Consider the following 22580-nt stretch of genomic DNA (forward strand, 5'->3'; position numbering starts at 1 on the left):
CAACTAATCACTCATCCACTCTCACCTAACTTACCCTGCCAGCATAATGCATAATGGTGAAGTTGGAGCCTTGATCCTTTGGTGCAAGATTGCCATTTCCATCTTTTGTGGAGGAATATACAGCATTGGTGTCTGAAGTTTCCAAGTAAGACTGAAGGCGTTTAGAAAGACTCTGTTCCATGGACCAAATGGATTGGCTTTCTTCATCCAGCATTGACAGAAAACCAGATGGCTTCTAAAATGAAACATGTTTAGTCATTAGTGGCAGAATATCAGTTCTTCCCTGTACAGGTACCTATCTTCCTTTTGGTTATAAGTATGGATCCAAATTTAGAACAGAATATCAGCTTCTAGAGGAAATGCAAAGACCGACATTTGATATCCCCCCGCAAAATGGGATTTTTGCTAATTTGTAAGAAAAATGAAAAGGACTGCACTCAAGAAACAAGACCAGATAAAAGAAACCCCTATGCCACAACAGAAGGTTGGTGGACCAATATAAGCAGAGAATCCCTGATACACCCTCTCCTGTGCTGAACTGCTATGGATACTGCTGGTCTACAGGATGATTAGGGAAATCTCTCTCTTTGGGTCTATTTACAACCACTACCTTTCCTATAAATACTTAAACCAGAAAATAATGCCCTGCATTTTTATTAGCCTAACATCATCTGGGTCATATCCAGAAGAGGACTTATACATCCAAAACAGACCTAGATAGAATTTAGATGCCTAAATCCAATATAGGAGTCCAGAATCCCTACTAAACCCCTAGGTAGATATCTAAAATTTTTTCCTGTTCAATCTGAACGTTTTCTGCACTTCTGCAGTTGCCTAGAACTTCTCCAGCCTAAGAACATAGGGGCCCCTGCCTAAGCTACCACGAGATCCAGATATGAAGGGTGAATACCCTTTAAGCCATGTGAATGTAGATCAGGAGAGATGCATACCACTATTTGTCAGTGACAGGAGCCATGCAAGGAAATTGGTGTAAGTAACTCTGGTGTGGGATTGGGCAGGATCATAGCCAGGATTGTGTGGGGTTAACAGGACCGCAGGGATTGGTGGGTCTGTAGGGGGAAGGTAGCTTAGTCAGGGGAGGAGGTCTGGGAGCCTAAAAATAGCCAATCAGAGTTAAGGGGTGGGAACAGTGCAGCCCTGGGACTGGTGCCAGTGGCTGGGCTTTCCCAGCCCCACTGCTGCACTGTGAATGCATAAAGGTGTGTACAAGGTTGAGTTAATTTGGGCTCAATTTGAGTTAGTTCACATCTTCAGGTGAACTAACTGAGATTGGGTACACCATTTTTTGGATGATTTAAACCCGCTGCACATCTGTATAATTGAAAATTTATTAGGACAGTGTGAAAATTTCGCCTGGTGTTTCATTTCAAAGCTGTTTCAGTATGGGTTGCGATCAAAACAGTGAAATTGAAATGAAACAAAAGGCTTCAAAACACCTTTGAAACAGAACAAAGGCACTTGAAATGGGCTTACTTGGCTTCAGCGCCAGTCTCAGGTGGCAGTGGCAGCCTCCTCTCATCCAGCATGCAAATCTGGGGGTTCGCACCCCTGGGGGAGTCTGGCACAGCCCAGCAGCCCTCCTGGGGGTACAGACCTCCAGATCTACATGCCAGATGAGAGGAGGCTGCCGCTGCCACCTGGGACCAGCAGCAGCATAAATCTTCCCTGGCATTCGGTGCGGGCTGTGTTCAGGGCTGGTCCCAGGTGGCAGTGGCAGCGTCCTCTCATCCGGCACACAGATCTGGGGTTTCACATACCCAGAAGGAGTCCAGCACAGATCAGCAGCTTTTCTGGGGGTACAGACCCCCAGATCTGCGTGCCGGATGAGAGGAGGCTGCTGCTGCTGGCAAGTGTCAGGAGTTTTGCTTTGAACAGTTTGAGGTGCAGCTTCCCAGAAGCCTGGATGCCTATCTCCTTGAAACTTGGCAGGCATCATGCCCTCAGAAGGGTCTATCATCCTTGCAATTTTCATCCAAATCAGGCAAGGTAAGACAAAGTTTTAGGCACTGTCATTGTTCCCCATTATAGCCTATGGGCAAAACATCGAAACACATCGAAACAGGGAAGCAGTTTCGACAAAATGAAACAGAACAGTGATTTGAAACAAAATGAAATGATGAAATGAAGCACTGCCCCTTTGAAATGGTGAAATGGAAGTTGAAATGAATGGTGCTGTTTCACACAGCCCTAGCATTTATACATAAATGTAACTTCTGTATGTACCTTCAGTGGGGCAGGTCCTATATCTCCCGACAGACTCAGGCAAGTAGTTGTGCTCAGAGTATACCTATCATGTAATGAGACTGGGCATCTCATAAACTGCAGTTGCAGCAATTTCATTTTTAGAGTTTGGATGGAGGAGAAGTCCATCTTTTATGTAGTGTCTAATGGTTAAAGCACTCACCCAGAAATAAGAGACCATAGCTCTAAGTCTCTTCAGTCTGAGGGGGATATCTTAGTCCTCTGAAGACTGCCCTTTCAGAAGAGGGCTTCAAAACAGTCTAGATGAGGGCAATCTCCAACTTTTCTGCTGAAACTGTACCATGGTATAGTAAACAATACAAAATGCATAGGGCCAGGAAAAGGAAGAGAGAGCATAACTGTAGGCCAACAGTTAGGACGCTCAGTTGGAAGGGATGTCTCTGCTTCCAACACTGAATATGCATTTAAAGTAATTGATCATGACATAAAAAGCATAAGTAATCCTGGAACCTAAGACCTGAGGTTCCTCCATTCCAGTCAAGTGATTTGTTCATCAGGGATACTGGTTTTCTCTGATTAAAAAGAAAATCCCCAATTTCTGGATTAAAAAAAAGTAACCCCAAATCTACATTTTTCCATGATTAAAATTAAATGCCACTAATATATGGGTGTGTGTGCATATATATATATATGTGTCTGCGTGAGTGCATAAGTGTGTGTGTGTGTGTGTGTGTGTATGTGTGTGTGTGTGTGTGTGTGTATAGTGGTGTTTCATTTTAATCATGGAAAAATGTGGATTTGGGGTTACTTTATTTAATCTTAAAATTGGGGATTTTATTTTTATCAGAGAAAATTAGGATCCCAGCTGATCATAAGGGTCAATTTTCCTCTCTGTTTTCTCTTTCTTGCCTTATGAATCTTAGTTTGCTATCTGTAAAATGTCTTAGCTTCAACAAAAGAGTAGGAAGAGCCTCTACAACTGATGGCTAGAGCACTCTCCTGGTAGAAGTGAAATGGGGATTTGACACAGTCCCACAAGAAAGAGCAAGACCTAGAATCCAGGTTGCCTAATATCTGGGTAAGTGCTCTTACCACTAAGTTATATAACAGGTAGACATTAACATCTTAAAGCAAACCAGTGAGTTCTGCTCACTCACTCACATCATGTTTGGACCCTACATGCTGAGTAGACAGAGGTGCTTGTCTACAAGCTCTGATTCCTGGACCTAATCTCTGGGCATGAGTTCAGACTCCTATTGTACTTAGTGCTATTTACTAGGGCTGTGTGAAATTTCACCAGCTGTTTCATTTTGATGATGTTTTAACACATTTTTGAGCTCAAAACAGTGAAGTTGAAATGAAACGAAGGTCTTTGAAACGAAGGTCTTCAAAATAGCCTTGAAATGAAACAAGAGAAGTTGAAATGTTTCCAAAGTTTCAAAACATTTTGAGTTTCGAAGCTGAAGCTGGGCTTCCCTGCAGGGAAACAGAAATTAAGGAGAGGGATGGGGAAGAGGGTGGAAGGACACAGTGAGGGTGTACCTTAACACACATGCTGGAGAAGAAGCTCCTGCAGGAGAGGAAAGAAGAGCTCTGTCACACTTTGGCTGCCTAAGATGCTGCTGGTGCTACTGTACTGCTGCTCACTAAGTTATTAGTTTACCTGTTGTTATTTAAAGTAGTGGACCATACTGAGGCTATAGGGGAAGAGGAGGCCTCATTGGGGCACACTACCATGTCATGTAGAGGCCCCAACACCAGTGAGGGCACACCTTAACACACACACACAGTCACACATCCTGATTTTTGCTTGTCAGCAGCTTGAGGTGCAGTTTCCCAGAAATGCCTACACCTATCTCCTTGAAATCTACCACGCTTCATGGCCTCAACAGGGGCTACAATGCCTGCTGTTTTCACCCCCGTGTGCCTTCACACTTACAACTGACATGAGTTTTGCTTTCAGGACTTTGAGGTGCAGTTTCCCAGAAATCCCTGCATCTATCTCCTTGAAAGTTTTTTTCCCAAGTTTTCATGGTCGCTGGTAAAAATGAGAAAGTTTTAGGCAGTTTTGTGCTTCCCCATTATAGCCTATGGGCGAAATGTCGAAACAGCATCAACACAGCAAAACAGTTTCAACAAAATGAAATGGAACAGTGCTTCAAAATTAAACGAAACTTGAAATGAAATACTGTCCTGGCAAAATGGAAGTAGAAATGAAATAGTGCTGTTTTGCACAGCCCTACTATTTACAGACTAGTTATAGGTAGCTCCCCACTCAACATGGAAATGCCAAAGTCTCTTCCTGGATTTTGTAAAATGTTATAAATTTCCATGGTATATAAATGGACTTGAAAACTACCTGAAAGAAAAAATCCAAGGCTGCTGTGTGGTTAGCAGGAGAGTACGTGGTTTCCATAGTAACTCCCTCTTGTACACATTCTGCTTGCTCTTGTAGAAAAAGTACATCATTGATATACTGGTGTATCTTCTCATTGGTCATGTTGACACACAGCTATTGTAAAATGGAGAAAAAATGAGTAGCAGAAATTTGCAGGATAATTCATCAGTACAACACTCTATGACAAATATCAATTTTATGAAATGTTTCTCTACAACATGTGATCTTTCAGTAAATCAGAGAAAGGCCTTGGGAAAATTTATACTGTAACAAATATTAGTTCTAAATTGAGGTGAAGGCATAATTTATACTGATCCTTGTGAGTTCTACCTAATACTACCAGTGCTCTAAGATATACCTATGTAGATTTGGAATAATCCCATTGATTGAAGTGGCTCTGGTGCTTATCATAGCCTATTGCTGTTTACTTTTTACAAAACTAGACAAGCTCAAGTCTTTAAAAAAAATCTTATTGTTGGATTAGTGTCCTAAACTTGCTACAAATTCATAGATTTCATAGACACTAGGGCTGGAAGGGACCTTGGAAGATGGACTCCAGCCCTCCACCCAAAGGGCAGGAAGTCAACTGGGGTCATAGGATCCCAGCAAGATAAGCATCCAGTTTGCTCTTGTAGGTGCTTGAACCACCTCCGATGGCAGGCTATTCCAGACCTTGGGGGCTTGGACAATAAAGATAATCTTCCTTATGTCCAGCCTGAAATGGTCTTGCAGTAGTTCATAACCATTCGACCTCGTTATCTTTTGGGGCGCTCTGGTGAACAAATGTTCCCCCAGGTACCGGTGGTCACCCCTGATAAACTTATAGGTGGCCATCAGATCACCCCTGAGCCTGCACTTTTCCAGGCTAAAGAGCCCCATGGCCTGTCGTCGTAAGGTCTGTTTTCCTGACCTCTGATCATGCATGTGGCTCTTCTCTGGACTCTCTCAAGCTTCTCCACACCCTTTTTGAATTGTGGAGCACAAAACTGGATGCAGTACTCCAGCTACAGCTTCACCAAGGCTGAGTACAAGGGGAGAATGATGTCCTGGGATTTGCCTGAGAAGCATCTATGGATGCAAGCCAGCATTTTGGTTGCTTTATTAGCTGCAGCATCACATTGAAGGATCATATTCATCTTGTGGTCAATAATGAACTATTTTTCACACACTGACATGTGAACACTTCCATATTAAGAGTTCTTAATATAGTCCAAGGGTAATGTACAACAGTACCCTATGGTGATACCCTCCCCTGCTTTCTGCCTGACCAGTCTAACACGGCTAACTACCTCTCTCTATTTGTGAATTCTACTGATCAATGAAGCATTCCATTGCAACAGGTCTCTTCTGAGTGATAAATATTAAAAGTAAACATGTGCCATTCAGATCTTTAGACCTGACTAGAACCAACAGGTTCTGCTTTAAAAATAAAAAAAGAAACAAGTTAAATTGGGTACATATCAAAAAAGCAAACGTAAATGACTAGAGATGCATTCAAGTGATAGAGATCAGAAGAGCAGAAAAAGTAAATATTGAATTGTTAGCTGATTCTGCTCAGAGGCTGCTTTAAACAAAACTGGCTTCTAATATCTCCTTTGGGGCCAGGAGGCTGTGACCTGTCCCATCCTAATATGCCAGTTAAAAAGGGGACAGGAAAGAAGATAATCTACAAGTTTAAAAATAAAAACTCAAGGCTAAAATTCAATTATACGAAACAAATTCTGCTAACCCAATCTTTTTAAATGTGTTACATCAATACAGAATAAAATAAAATATTTCTACAAGCATATCTAAATAAACAGTACCACTCCACAAGTGCCACCCATATCCAGACTAATGTAGTAGGTAGAAAATGGATACACAGACCTCCAAGGACAATTAAGTAAGTAATAGTAATTATAGCTTCCTAAATTCTTGTTTTTCACATTGTACAGAACAACACAGTGCCAGAAACCTGGGAGAGTGCAAGAAGAAAACTTAATGACTGTCAATTAACCTTGGTAATACAGATGTAACACCCCCTGACAATCTCTTTCACATGTTTGGACATGCAATGAGATCAATCTTCTCTGCAAATGTAAGCACAGCAGGCTGAATACATTTTATGGCTGTCATGTCACCCGATCTATCAAGCTGTGTGCTAAAGGCCTAAATGATAAAGCTGTACTGCCAAGTCTGATTTGGAAAGAAGTGGTTAAGTAAACCTGAGATTGTGGAAGAGATGATCATCTTCTACTTATTCCAAAGGGATTAAGAAGCTATTTCCAACTATGATCCAGATAATCACCCTTTCCACTGAAATATCTTGGCTCCTTCCCCTCTTGTCCTGGCCACCCTCTTTCCTACATCACATTGTACTTACCAGTTACTATGGGGTAACTCATATTTTAAGTTATGTGCCTAAGGGTCATGCACACAACTCCAGGTTAGGCATGCTGAGTATGTGCTGGCTGGACAGCTATGGTGAAACAGAATTGATTAAGTATTCCCATAAACTTGGATAAGTCCATAAATTTTATTTGCCAAAAAACCATAACCTATAGGTCTTGAACAATGGAGGAAGACCCAGATGCTCCCACTTGTAGCCCAATAGTAAAGGCACTTGCTCAAGGAGTGTGAGATCCAAGTTAAGGTCCCTCTGTTCACCCAGAGGGGATTTCAACCTGCAACTCCCACTTCCCACTCCTTTGCACCCTGAAGCTTAGAGATATGGTCCAAGAGCAACCATCCATTATTGTTATTCTAATCTACTCCTTGGATTCATATATTCCAGAGAAAGACTGCACTGTAGTCCATTTCTCTTAGTCTCATAGTATACATTAGCATCTCACCCTCCCCAACCTCTGCATAAATCCTATTTATCTGCTTTCATGCAGGTGACATTTTGGAGCATACCACCTGATCCTCCTGATACCCCTCAGACTTCTTAGGAGCATTGTAAAAAGCGAAAACTGGGAAAAAAATCTTTAGAATAAATGAATGAGTAAACCTTATTGACTACCTTTCTATTGTTTGTAACCTTCATTTTCTGTGCCTTCGCTTCAATTGCATCATGTGCTCTTCTGCTCAAGGAATCTGTCTGCTTAAGTATTTGTGAAGCTCCTAACACAAAGAAGCCTTGACCTTGACTGGAACATTTGGTGTTGCATAATAAAAGTCATACTTCACAAATTCACTAATATTAAACACTGCCAAAGCCAAAGGGAATTCCACAAATATTTAAAGGAGGACAAATGAAAATGTAATGGAACTTAGGAGGACAGAAGCTATAACAACTGAGAGAAAGATTCAATTCTGTTTAACCCCAAATCCAAGATTATTATTGCCAGATCATCACTACAGGCAAAGAGGCTGACATAACCATAAGCTAAAAGGGCATTAACACGGTTCTATAGAGGAAACTACTCCATGATTTTATTAGTTTTGAATTGGAACTGTAATCTTTATTTGGTGTGTCAACACGAGACACTTTACTGTGCAGTTGACTAATCGACCGGTCAGTAAAGTATCACCATCTAAACATGCAGATACTTTCCACACAGTCAATTAATCAACTGTGAGGTTAATTTGCTAGGTAGTGACTGCACAATAGCCCATGTGTAGATGGCTGGCTGGAAGCAAATTTGCTTCTGGTCAGCCAAGGCAGCAGGGGGCGGGAGAACTCCCTCCCTTGGGAGCTGCCTGCTGCTGGGGTGGGATCTGAGTGTGGAGCCCAGGCTGGTACAACATCCTTCTGCCCTGGCAGCAGGCAGCTCCCAACCCCAGGTCCACAATCTTTGCTAGGGTTAGAAGCTGCCTGCTGGCAGGGCAGGGGGACATTGTCCCAGCCAGGCTCCAAGCTCAAAGAGTGCACTGGCAGCAGGCAGCTCCCAGGGGAAGAAAGCATTTTTACTGTACATTTTTACAAGTATTTACAAGTTTTTTTACTGTGCAGTAAGCTTACTTTGAATTAATAGCACATGTAGATGCACCTACTGAGCAGTAATGCTGTTAAGCCTGTGTCTTCTGGCAGTATTATATCACATGACATCGAATCTTGAAACTATGGTGCATTAGTTTTCTACTAGAAACTCTGGACATTATTATTCCAGTTTATAAACTTTTGGGCTACTTTCATGCCAGAAAAAAAAAGAAAAAAGACCTGGCTTGTTATTAAAAGATACTTAATTAAATTTTACATAGTGTAAAATGAAGGCCCATTGAAGCTAAATAAGTAATGCAGCATACCCAACCCTGATCTTAATTCTGATACCTTTTACTTTAATTGTAAACCTCATCTCCTAGTAAGTAGCAGTCACAATGGTCCTGCTTTCAGAAGTTATCAGGCTTTTGGTGTGAAGATAATTAACTCCAGCTTCCTGGCATCCATTATTCTGTTCACTGTTCATTAACTATCACTAGACTAATTCATTGCTTAGCTTTGGCATTTCAGCACTCTGAGCCTTATCACTCTTATGCACTCTGTGGAGTGAACATGTTATGTGACCTAAATTGTTAGGCACCCTTTTCCAGGGACATACAAAGCTTCTTCAAACAGAATCCCTCTTTTAAATAATTGCATACATTTTGTATATTTCTTGTAGTAATATGTTGTTGCTTTCAGCTATTAGATTAAAAGGTCTAGCCTACTGACCTGATTTTAAGGATGAGAGAAAGTCAAAACAATATATTTTGAATGTTCCCAATATGATAGATTTATACAAGGCTTTAATTTTTCATGAAAAAAAATGTACACATTTTCACAGACAGCAAGCAAGTACCTAACAAGGAGGTTGGATTTTCTTGATGTAATCTGAAGTAAAAGGTTACATTTTCCAAACTATATTTTGTACTGTTTTCAACTTAATGAAAATGCAAATTAAAGAGTGCTTATTTTTTATGACTGCTCAGTGGTTTGGCTGTAAGATCCATTTTGCCTCAATAGTTTGCAATCATAAGTCTGATGACCAGGGATCCTGGTTTTCTCTGATAAAAAAAATCCCCAATTTTGGATTTAAAAAAGGAGCCAAAATCCACATTTTTCCATGATTAAAATGAGACACCACTATTAGGCCTGTGCAAAGCAACTAGTATTTGCTTCAGATTCAGCTGATTTGGGGGGCAGTGATTCGATTCGGTGATTTGAATCACCGTCCCAAAGCAATTCGGCAGAATCTGATTCGGAGATTTGGCCGCTACCGAACTGGCTGAATCTCCGAATCAAACAGGTCTCTTCCCCTACTCGCTCTCCCAGCCCCATCAATGGCAGCCCTGCCTGGCCCCAGTCCCGACTCTTAAAAAAAAGGAAAAAAAAGAAAAGAAAAGCCCTGCACTCACTGGCTCCTGCCGGGTGGTGGGGGGCGATCCCCGCTGCCCCCCACTGCCCCAGGCTGTGTGGGGAGGTTCCACCACGAGCTCTCAGAAGTTCCAATGGCTGCTGCAGCATCTGGTGAGTGCAGGGCTTTTTTTAAAAATATAATAAAGAACAGGGAGCTGGGGCCAGGCAGGGCAGCCACTGACAAAGCTGGGAGAGTAGGCGGGGCATGGGGGCTCATGGCAGAGCCCCCCACACAGTGCAGGGCAGTGGGGGGCAGCGGGGATCACCGCCCCCCACTTCCCCCCGGCCTGGCAGGAGCCGTGAGTGTAGCGCTTTTCTTTTCTTTTTTTAAGACTGAATCATTAATCACGGAAAAATGTGGATTTTGTGGCATCTCATTTTAATCACGGAAAAATGTGGATTTTGGTTTTCTTTTTTTAATCTGAAAATTGGGGATTTTTTTTTATCAGATAAAACCAGGATCCCTGCTGATGACAGTGAAAGAGTGAGATGACATTGTCTTTTGGGGGTCAGATCAAAACACATTTTTGGAATGAGATCAAAATTTACTAAGCATGAGCATCCCACTCAGTCATTCAAGTATTTTATAATTCTACTGCAATACCTCAAACAAAGATAACCTGTGTAATTCCACATGTTCATCACTGTAACTCTCCTACTCTCTTTTTTAGGTATTCATAGTAGTTATTAACCCAAGACTAATTGTAGTCATTTTAGTAAACTATTCTCCTAACTTGTATGAGGTAAGTTACTGAAACTGATTTTGAATAATGGCAAAATAAAATAACAGTTAGAACCCTACCCTCACAGACCCTGCTACTAGGATATATTTAAAGTTTAAACTCAGAACTGCACTTAAAGAATTAAAACTACCTTGCCCTTATTAATTGGTAGATGGTTTTCTTTTTAAGTGTTTTAAGCCTGCAAGAAATATTTTATTTTTTAACATTCATTTGATTCCAGTATAAGTACTAGCTTTATGTTCTTCTTTGTGGGTATGTCTGCACAAGGCACTTTACCATGGAGCTGACTAATTAGCTTTGCACTAAAAGGTCACTGTCAATACAAGCAGTGCTATTAGGTCAGAGTAAAGTAATTAGTTCCGCTGTAGGATAGTATTTCCCAACCTAAGTACTATCCTACGGTGGAGATGGGTGTAGATGGTGGTGGGGCTGGAAGGACACGAGGGTGCTACAATGAAGAAGCTGCCTGCTGGCCTTGCATTGTAGCAACTTTGTGCTCCAATCATCCCCTCCACAACACACTGAGCCAGGGCAGAGGAGCTCTGTGCTGGCAAGCTGACCACCTGGGCTCCCTGCTAACCAGGGCGATGCTGCCCCAGCTTAATGTGCTGTGGTCTCAGGTGCACATGTAAACACTGCACCTGGGAGTAACAGGTTCCTGTGTGAACTGCACCAGAGTTTATTATGTCGCATTAATTTCATGTGTAGACATGCCCTGTAGGTCCCAATTCAGCAAAATGCTTGTTTATAATGTTAACAAGTTGGGCAATTCTGTGGCACTCAGTGGGTGAGATGCTGTGTTTCTTAGACGTGCAGCATGGAGTTTGCAGCTCAGCAAATAGAAGGGTGAAACTTTGAGACACCTCCTCATTCTGAGCTTCACAGCAAGGGCCTGTTTTAAGTTTCAGCAGTCCTCTCTCGCTGCCACTGGGCTGCAGCACTGTATGTAATCTTCTTCTTGTTACAGGATGTGGCCCTATCCATATATCAGGGTCTAGAAGATAGTCCTCAAATGGCAAATCTGCTATTTTTCTATATTGCCTACATCAGCAGAATTAATCACCAGCCTGGCCTGAGAGCATTTTGGAGCATCTTTATGCTGCTTTAGCCCTTAGGAACTGTGTTAATGGGCTGTTGTTCAGGTGAGCATTTAACCTACTGTGACTACCCACATGCAGAGAGTTGCCAGCATACATAAAGTGGTTTGTTGGATAGAATTAGATTTTATGAAGGATTGAAATAGGAGTGAGAGTATGAGGGAGGTAGAGAGAAGGGAGTAAATAGGCCTCCTCTCCTGCTCACTATATGGTACATCAAGGATCATTGGGTATTAGAGTCTAAACTAAGGAATAATCAGGAACTGCTCTTAAATAGCTCCTCAGAGCAGATGAAGGCTCAAAGATGTAGGAGGGAGAGATGGGAAGAGAACTGGGCCTCCCCATTCTAATCAGTAGAAAATGCTAGCTCTGTAGGGAGAAAAGCATAAGCTGCCCAAAAATCTGAACAAAAGAAATCAACGACACATGTGAAAAAAGGAAGCTGAGCCACCCATAAATTAAATAATTTACTAAGGAAAAGGAGCAACTTCTAGCTCTCCCGTGATTTCCAGCCATAACACATCCTCAAGCTCTTGTTGCTACTGATGCCATTTCCCTTTCTCCCACTGTTTTAATATTCCATTTGTACTGCATTACACAATGAACAATTGGACAGTAGCAGAGTCCCTTCTGCTTTGTAAAACACTTCATTTTGAAGATCTTTGTATTCCAAAATAATACAAAAAGGAGGGGGCAAAAGTTTGATTTTTAAATGGACTTTTAAGTATTCAGTGTGCTAAAGGTTAATTTATTTTTCTATGGTTGCAATTCAGCTTTTTTTAAAGTCACATGTTGTAATGTCACAGAGGTGAATCTGCCAATAACAGCACTTAGCATAATGTAGTATTTTCATCCTATTCTTTATCCAAGGCATATGAAGACCTTTGATCTTATTTCTAATCCAGTTTATTGTCTTCCCACTCACTGACCTAGATGAAGTATCCCTTCCATAAGCATGAAGCCAGAAAACATTAAGCGCATTTCTCAGAATATCATTCAAAGTGCATACTACTGTTCTCTCAAGTGATTATGTTAGATGTTTACTAGATTTCTTTAAAATGATGAATAACTCTACAAAGCCTGGATTATAATTCAGAGCTATGCTGGCAGAATGTGAGGAATTTATTTTAAGAGTAACATTTCTTCCTTCCGTGTGAATTTGTTTTCATGAGGGTTAGATGCCTGCTTTGGCTCAGAAGAAAAATAAAAGCTTTAAAGAACATTTATACTGTAGTCAATCCAGCAAAATAAAGCAACCTACCTCTTCAAAAGTATTCTTTTGAAATTCCTCAAATCCAAAAATGTCCAATATTCCAATTTCAAGAACTTGATCACTGAAACAATAAGATATTGAAGTTAAAGATATTCATGCAGGTTAATTTATCTGCTGTCTTTGTCAATATTTTTTTTCTGTTCCAAGAGGAAAGCAGTCAGAATGCCCCAAAATACAGTATGAAATACACAAGTGTGCAACATACACAATACAGCTGGGTGATTAAACTGAAGACATATGTGACATACTGCTCTGACCTTGACTGGCTTACCCTCACCCTGCCTACTAATTTATCTTCTCCAGATCCTACTAATGCTCAGGAATTCTAAGCTATTTAAGGAGCCACCATTTAAAATTTTAAGTAAAAATACAAGTAATAAAAATGCTCAGTTTCCTTCAGGTAAGACCAATTATCCAAAGCTCAGGTATTCCTCTAGTTAGTTAGATGAGAGATGGGTATGCCTCTCCATGAAAAATGGGGAGTGTCAAAATACGTGTCACATCCACATGGCTAGCATCTTTTTTTCAGAGAGATTTTCCATAACATTCATAACATTTTATAAGTGCTCAGAGCCAAGAGAAAACACAAAATACATATCAACACTCATAGCTCTTATGGCATTTGCATAAAGTAGGACCTGAGTGGCACAATGCCAGACAAAAAGGTAGCAAAAGTAGGAACATGGGTACATACAACCATAGGCATTTGGACTACTGTGGGACATCTCTTCTGTCTGCATACTCTTATATAAAGCTAGTTGTCAGCAGTATACATCTTCACATTTCAGTAGATACATTTATCAGGTAATGGCCAAAAATTAAGGAATGAAGGGCTAATCCCTGAGTTGATTTAGTATTATTCCTTGGACGTCAATGTAGTTTCATCAATTTACAATAAGTACATTTGGAAACATTACAACCAAAACAAAAACCTAATCCCTTAAATTCAATTAAAAGAAGAAGAAAACAAAAATAGCAACAACATCCTGTTGACATTTGGCTGCTTTTGAACTTAGAAACAATCAAAAATACTTCCTCAAATAATCTGTTCTTCTTTTCTGAAATGCAAAAGTCAAGCATAAATGTTATGAGTGCTAAACCTAATCACTGCAAGACTGCATACATGTTCAAAGCACAGGGGCAGAAAGATGCATAATAAATCTAGATCCAATTCTAATCTAAATCTATTATATTAGAACTGGAAGCAGTGATGCATCTCTATGCTTCTTGGTGAAGAAATTCTTTTAATGTGTTAATAAATGCTCTCTAGAGCAACAAAGTTCTAGAGAAGATTTATTAACCTGTTAAGAGAATTTCTTCACCAAAAAGCATAGAGAAGCAGCACTGCTTCCAGTTCTAACAAGATATCAAATTTTAATGTGAGTTAAAAATATGTTTCAGACTTTCACAATGCTGATTAGAACTCATTCATGATAATATTTGTAATGAAAATAAATGTTGCCATCAACACTGAAATATTTTGAAAACAAAGCCATTTTAACAAAAAAATTAAAATTTATTTTGAAACACTTTGGAATTTTGTTTTGTAATGTGGGGATTTATTTTACAATATAAGCTTGCATCATTTTTATCTTTTTATAACATGTCTGTTATGCTATTATATAATGTGACACAATGGTTATTATTTTTAATTTTACTAAAGTAATACTTGATCTGAAAAAGAAAACTGTTTCCCCATTAGTTATGAAATAGTATGAATTTAGTATGAATAGTATGAACTTTTTGTTTCAATCTTAAATTGAATAATATAGCCCAAGGCCTCTAGTATATTAGTAAAGTTTCTAGTGTCCTTTTAATGAAAGAAAAATGTATGTTGTATTATATGTGATGATGCACCACACCATCTCCACCCACGTTTTCAAAATCCTAGGTTCACCCGTTACCATATGCTACTATAAAGGACCATGAATTCTGTCATCACCCTGTAGCATCCATATAACAGTTTATAAATTCAGTAATTTCCTACATTAACCTTTTGTCCACGTTTTGGCAAGCTTAATTCTGATAGACAATGGAATTCCCAAGTAACACATTGATTTGGCTACAAGTCATGCTTAAGTCTCCATAGCGATTTCAACTTAGACACTCTCCTACAAAGTGGATGCATATCTTTCTTGCCCTGCTTACAATCATACTAATTCCAGGAAAATTACTTTTATTAATCACAGCAGAGATTTCCAAGGCCAAATAGAAGAATGTGCCACTAGAGATCTCAAGGAATCTGTAATAAAAAAGTGGATTTTTCTTCTCTGAGTCTTCATTTTACTTCATTAAAAATATATATATATATATCACGGATAGTTTAGTCTATAAATAGGGTGTTTCTGATATATACTAAAGAAGGTAAAACTAGAACAAGACCATTGAAGACAGAGATGTCTTTTTTCCTGTACTACCATGACTAGTTTAATTAAGGTAAGAGGAACTGATGTTTGCATTTGGATTCTGGAGGGTGCAGAATCAATTAAAAGCGCTAACAATGCTTTTACACTACAGAAGTTAAATATTTACCACTCTTAAGACGAAAATGTTTTAGTACTTCCCAGTTTTTTCTTTTATGTTCTCTGACCACTAGAGAGCCTGTGGATTTGTTTCATTTTGGGATTGACAAAGTAATACCATAACTGATATTAATTTATAACATCTGTTTTTTTTTCCTTTTTTAAAGAAGGAGGTATATGTGATTTTTTTAACAGCTAGAGAAACAATATATTTTGTCCATGCAGATTACACAACTACAGTTAACTTTTTGCCAAACTCTAAGAGCAGCACATATATACCAGTCATCATGGCTGAGGATTTTATTTAAACTGACAATTTAGGGCCTTGTTACACCGTATGCTGTAAACTGAACAAATACAAATTGGCTTAGTGTTGTTTAGCTTAGTGGAGCAGCGACACCTTAAGGCAAAAAAACGTTTATGAGCGTCCTTCACCCATACAGCTGTGACTTGCCACTTGAGGCTTGGTGATCAGGGCAGCCAACTCCTCTGCTAGGATCTAGGGGCAGGACTAGCTTGCTGCTACCACTGGCCAGAGCAAACGCTGTAGACTTGGAGCTCCTGGCAGCTGTGGTGCCTCCCATAGCCGCCCATACTGGTTCTTTGCTTGAACTCTGAGGGGCCCAATCTTCTTTTTCCTCTGGAGCCTGACCCCCGCATTGGCCATGCCTGGGCTGCAGCCAGCTGGGTGCCATCTGAGCTCTGAAAAGTGTAGGATGCCTTGGAGCTCAGGCAGTGCCCAGCTGTCCAGCAGCCCAGCTGGCAGCAGTGCAGCAGAGTGAGCTCTGCAGAAAAAAAAATATTGGTTCCCTGGGACCCAGACACATACCCCAGCAGGCCCAGGCAGCTGGAGTAAGGCAGAGCTTGGCAGCTGTGGCACAGCAGCTTGAGGCCAGTTCCTGCTGACCCATCCAGTCTGGGGCTTCACACAGACGAGCTGGCTGTGCTGCTCCCAAGCTTGGCGGGGGTGGGAAGTCCCATCCCTGTTCCCTCCCTCCCGCCCCGCCATATATTCCCTGCTCTGTGGAGCCCCAGCTGGATGGCCAGTGACAAGCCCCAAGCTCCGTGCCTGGAGCTCCCTGGATGGTACAAGGGGTCAAGGGACCTCAGGCTCCTGACAACCATCCCTGCTGCTGCGCGAGCCAGGTGTGGGGAAGTGGTGGCTGGACTGTGCATAGCCCAGCAAAGTGTGGGGTCAGGAGGAGTCAGCCTCAGGCTGCCATGCTTCAGCTGTTGAGCTCTACCTTGCTCCAGATGTCTGGCCCCACCAGGTCATGTGTCCTGGTCCTGGGTCACAGGCACCAGGTGGTGGATGTGCTGTAGTGTGGTGCAAGGCTTGGCACAGGTTCAACCGTGAGTCAGCAGGAGGGGTAAACACCAGGCTACCGCCCCACTGAAGGCACCATGGCCTTGTCTGGTCAGAGCAGCAAGTTGGTCTGGGAGGCACTACAGCCACTCCTGCCTGGCAGGAGAAGCAGGACCAACACAGTGACTGGCCCTGCTGTGCCCCAGCATACCTGCCCTGACTCAGGAGGGACTACTGTATCTGGGGATGCCGGAAGACTTCATCTTGGGCAGAAAACTGGAACAGAAGCAAAATTAGGTCAACTAGAGAATCCTGCCCTACAGCAGAGTAACTTTAAGCCAAATAAGCTATTAAAAGGTGTTAACATGCAGTCAATCCAGGGTTAAGAGCTCCAGAAGTTTCCTAAAATTACTATGTAACAAGGCCCTTACATTTGATCATGAGGTATCACTGACCTATTTAAAGTTTCTGGCAGATCATACATATCTTTTTTTACAATGTCAATTCTTAGTGGGATATCTTTTACAGGACCAACTGCATAACTGGGATAGAGTTAGACAACCTTTTGAATGACAGACATTTTCTTTCACAACAAGGTTCTGCCCACTTATTTCAGAGGAAATAATAGGATAATATGAGGCTAATATACAATATAATATGACAACATGATAACAACAGTCAACTTTCCTTCTTTTTTTTTCATCTGGTCCATCTAATCCTTTCCCTAGTGTTCCAGCTTTGATAGTTAACATGATGGTCAAAATTTGATAAAGGTGTTTTGATTAATAGGGGCAAGTATTATGAGTTTGTGATAAAATCTGTACTTTCTTCTTCAAACAAAATTATCTGTTCTCAACTGTAAGATCTTCACAGACTCTTCACTGTTCCAAGACCCAGAGACGATACCTATTCCCAGAAAAAGAATTTTGTAAGGTGAAGGTCATGGGAAGCAGGCAGAGCACTCTTTCAGCAGATCTTTACCTTGGCTTATGACAGGCAGAAGGCAGGGTAAAAGTGCACTTAATAGACTAAATGAATCAGAAATGCACAAGTTTTCATGATCCACAGCCTACTTTATCAGATGGAACACATGAGTAAAATTTCCTGGGGATAACTTTGCTGTATTTCCGATTCTCGTACATATCCTGTTGAAATGCTGGTAAAGTCCTGACATCTCTGTTCTAATGCTCACCTTGTCTGGAACATATTTATCTAACATGGACCAACTTACTTCTTTGTTTAAAGCTATATGCCTTCTGTATTTTAAAATTCTATAGAATAATAGAAAATTAGGCTTGGAAGGAACCCCAGGAGGTCATCTAGTTCAACCCCAGGCTAAAATCAGAACCATCCCCAACTAGATCATTTCAGCCAGGGTTTTGGTAACCAACGCCTTAAAAACATCCAAAGATGAAGATTCCACCACCTGTCTAGGGAACTTGTTCCAGTATTTCACCACCCCCTCAATGAGAAAGTTTTTATATCCAACCTAAAATTCCCTTGCTGCAACTTGAGACCATTGCTCCTTGTTCTGTTATCTGCCACCACTGAGAAAAGTCTAGCTCCATCCTTTTTGGAACCATCCTTCAGGTAGTTAAAGACTGCTATCAAATCCCCGTCACATCTCCCCAAGTCAAAAAGGCTGCTATCAAATCCCCTGTCATCCCAGTCTTTTCTTCTGCAGAATAAATAAGCCCAGTTCCCTCAGCCTCTCCACAGAACTTATGTGTTCCAGCCCCATAGCTACTTTCATTGCCCTCCACTGGACTCTTTCCAGCTTATCCACATCCTTTCTGTAATGGGGGGCCTAAAACTGAACACAGTACACAATGACCTCACCAGTACAGAACACAGGGGAATAATGACTTCCCTTGATCTGCTGGCAACTCTTTTACTAATGCAGCCCAATATGCTTCTTGGCAACAAGGGCACATTTTTGACTCATAGCTAGCTTATTGTCCACTGTAATCCCGAGGTCATTTTCTGCAGAGCTGCTGCTTAACCAGCTGCTCCCAAGCCTGTAGCAGTGCATGGGATTGTTCCATCCTAAGTGTAGGATGTTCTACTTGTCCTTGTTGAACCTTATGCTATTTCTTTTGGCCCAATCCTCTAATATGTCTAGGTCACTTTGAACCCTAGCCCTACCCCCAAGCCTATCTACTACACTCCCCAGCTTGGTGTCATCTACAAACTTGCTGAGGGTGTAATCCATCCCATCTCCTAGATCGTTAATGAAGATATTGAACAAAACGGGCCCTAGGACCAACCTCTGGGACACTCCACTTGATATCGGCTGCCAACTAGATCTTGAGCCATTGATCACTACATGTTGAGTCCAACAATCCATCCACCTTTCTATCCACCTTACAGTCCATTCATCCAACCCATACTTCATCAGCTTGCTTACACTTGTGGTAGAAGTGATATCTTTTATTAGACCAACTGTTTTTTTGCAAAAAAATGAACTGTTCCAAACAGATTTTACCACACCTTCAACTGTCCTAAGAAACAGGAACTTCCATTTCTACCCAAGCAAACTATTATTCTTATACTTTTATTCTTACTAATAATTTATTCTTCTATGCCTGATGAAGGGTGTTTGTGCCTGAAAGCTTGCAATTAAAGACTTTTTTTTTCAAAAATAGTTGGTCTAATAAAAGATATCACCTCTACCATGAGTCCTGATTTCTTTTGCTAAAGTCAAGGTAGTTTACATCCACTGCTTTCCCTACATCCACAGAGCCAGTTATTTAATCATAGAAGGTTAATCAGGTTGATTAGACATAATTTGCCCTTGGTGAATCCATGCTGACTGTTCCTTATCACTAGGGATCTTGGTTTTCTCTGATTTAAAAAAAATCCCCATTTTTTAGATTTAAAAAAGTAACCTGAAATCCACATTTTTCCCTGATTAAAATGAAACACCACTAATATATTAGTGAAAACCAGGATCCCTGCTAACCACCTTCTTCTCTTCCTCTAAGTGCTTAGAAATGAATTCCTTGAGGACCTGCTTCATGATTTTTCTAGGGACTCAGGTGAGGCTGACTGCTCTGTAGTTCCCCAGATCCTCCTTCTTCCCTCTCTTATAGATGGGCACTATATTTGCCCTTTTCCAATCATCCAGGACCTTCCCCAATCACCACAGGTTTTCAAAGATAATGGCTCTGCCATCACATCAATCAACTCCCTCAGCACCGTTGGATGCATGGCATCCAGTCCCATGGACTTGTACATGTCCAGCTTTTCTAAATAGTCCCTAACCTGTTCTCTTTCACCCCAGTTGGCTGTTTACCACCTCCCAAACTGTGCTGCCTGGTGCAGTAGTCTGGGAGCTGATCTTGCCTGTGAAGACCAAAGCTAAAAAAGCATTGAGTACTTCAGCCTTTCCTCATCATCTGTTTCTAGGTTGCCTCCCCCATTCAGTAAGGATCAACACTTCCCCTGACCATCTTTTTGTTGCCAACATACTTCTAGAAACCTTTTTTGTTACTCTTCACATCCCTGGCTAGCTGCAACTCCAGTTGTGCTTTGGCTTTCCTGATTTTATACCTGCATGTCCAAGCAATATTCTTATACTCCTCCCTAATCATCTGTCCAACCTTCCACTTCCTGTAAACTTCCTTTTTGTGTTTAAGCTCACTGAAGAGTTCTCTGCTATGCCAAGCTGGTTGCCTGCTATACTGCAATTTTGCCTGCACATTGGGATAGTTTCTTCCTGTGGCCTCAGTAAGGTTTATTTAAAATACCACCAGTTTTCCTGGGCTCTTTTCCCCTCAGACTGGCCTCGCAGAGGATTCCCTGAGGGAGTCAAATTATTCTTTTCTGAAGTCCAGGGTCCATACCCTGCTGCTCGCCCTTTCTTCCTTTTGTCAGGATCCTGAACTCAATCATAGCATGGGCACTGCTGCCCATGTTATCATTTACATTCATTTACTACATTCCCCACCAATTCTTCCATGTTTGTGAGCAGCACGTCAAGAAGAGCACGGCTCCTAGCTGGTCTCTCCAACACTTGCACCAGGAACTTGTCTCCAGCACTCTCCAAAATCTTCCTGGATTGCCTACGAACTGCTGCGTTGCCCTCCCAGCAGTTGTCAGGGTGACTGAAGTCCCCCATGAGAACCAGGGCCTGTGATTGGGAAACTTCCACTAGTTGTCTGAAGAAAGCTCCATGTACCTCATCCTCCTGATCTGGTAGTCTGCAGCAGACAGCCACCACGACATCTCTCTTGTTGCTCTATGTTTTCTCTTATTATGATTAAGTACGAAAGTATTAAAGTACTAAAACCAATTCAGACTGGGGAAGAACTCAGAATATGATACCATGCCCCACATTTCACTGGCTGCTCCTCTTCCCCAGAAATAGAGGAGGGAGAAGCTGTTTTAAAGTTGTGGGTTTGTGTTTTGAATTGGAAGATTTGCCTGTCTGCCTCTAGTACCTGTTGCTGAACTTAGTGATAATGAATATACATTTTATTCAAGAATGAATCTAACTTCTTCTCATATGCTAATAACTGTATGCCTCAAAAATATCTTGCGTATGATCTTGCTGGAACACAAGTAATGCATAATACATGAAAATAAATTGTGAATGAGATACTTAACATTTTTTTTGCCAAAATAAATCTTGCCTCATCTAGATTCTGTCAATATTTGAAAATGCTCAACTACAAATAAGATTACACAGGAGGAAGACACACCTTCCTAAAATATATAGCTTTAGTAGTATGCTATATTTGAAAAGAAAATTTCCTATTGACTTGATGACATGGATAAAAAGCCTTAATAAAAAAACTAACTTGATTTCTGTGTCTGCAATGCAGCATAAACTGGATTGACATGAGCCCCATCTTCAGGCTAGGAGACACCGAGACTTTTTCCTTTGCTAACAACTTAATATAAACATAATACACTCTACTTTGTAATAGACATACACAGCAAGGGAAGACAAAATATGTTTTCTAAAGCAAAAATACTCCATTTAATATACTTTTACTAGTTAGACAAGAAGAGTGTTGCATGAGCATTTATAGACATTGTTAAATCTTGTGAACATCTAGTCCTCCTACACTATGAGTCAGGGCTTCCTTGTGTCACTATAATAGTTTTTTATACATTGGTACTATTATCCAATTCTCAAGGCCTGTCACTACTATTTGAAATCAAATAACTTAAAATAGAGGTAACAATGACAACTATTCAAAATCCTATTGTTCACATCACTTTATTTGATGGAAATAAAATACTTTTAAAAAGATTATAAGAATGCAAACATTTTCGAAATAAAATGTCCTGAAAAAATCCTCATTATGATTTGTTAACTAGAGAAGTACAAAGAATGATAAAAATGTAGCACAGTTGAGGCTGAGTTAAAATATTATTTTTAATAATGATGAATAGTTAAGAATAGTTTTTCCCTAGCCCTATTACAAAACCCTAACCATTATAATTTTGGTTTCCTATCCCAGTGTTATTGAAAAACAATATCAGACAGAACCCACAAAGACATGTACAAGGAAATAGCTTGTAAACAATCTATATTAATGGCTATAATTATGTTAGTTAATATAAAAAAAATCCTGAAGATTTAATTAGACAAAATTGGGAGTCACTCCTAGTGAAGAAGTCCAATTTTTCTGAAGATGAATTATATCCCTCTCCCTACATTATCATTAATACTGTTGTTGTATATTGATTT

General features: G+C 40.7%; 1 protein-coding gene across 1 annotated transcript in view; it reads right to left on the minus strand.

The window, feature by feature from the left end:
• MYO16 (myosin XVI) overlaps positions 1-22580 on the minus strand; it is a 484140-nt gene that overhangs the window by 157197 nt on the left and 304363 nt on the right. Inside the window, exons 20-22 of the mRNA XM_019529669.1 lie at positions 13040-13112; positions 4583-4735; positions 35-235 (exon numbers count right to left, since the gene is read on the minus strand). Of these exons, the coding sequence (XP_019385214.1) occupies positions 35-235; positions 4583-4735; positions 13040-13112 (427 nt within the window). The remainder of the gene's footprint in view (positions 1-34; positions 236-4582; positions 4736-13039; positions 13113-22580) is intronic.

This window comes from Crocodylus porosus, unplaced genomic scaffold (assembly GCF_001723895.1).
Source record: "Crocodylus porosus isolate Cpor-Errol unplaced genomic scaffold, CroPor_comp1, whole genome shotgun sequence".
NCBI classification, from domain to species: Eukaryota; Metazoa; Chordata; order Crocodylia; family Crocodylidae; genus Crocodylus; species Crocodylus porosus.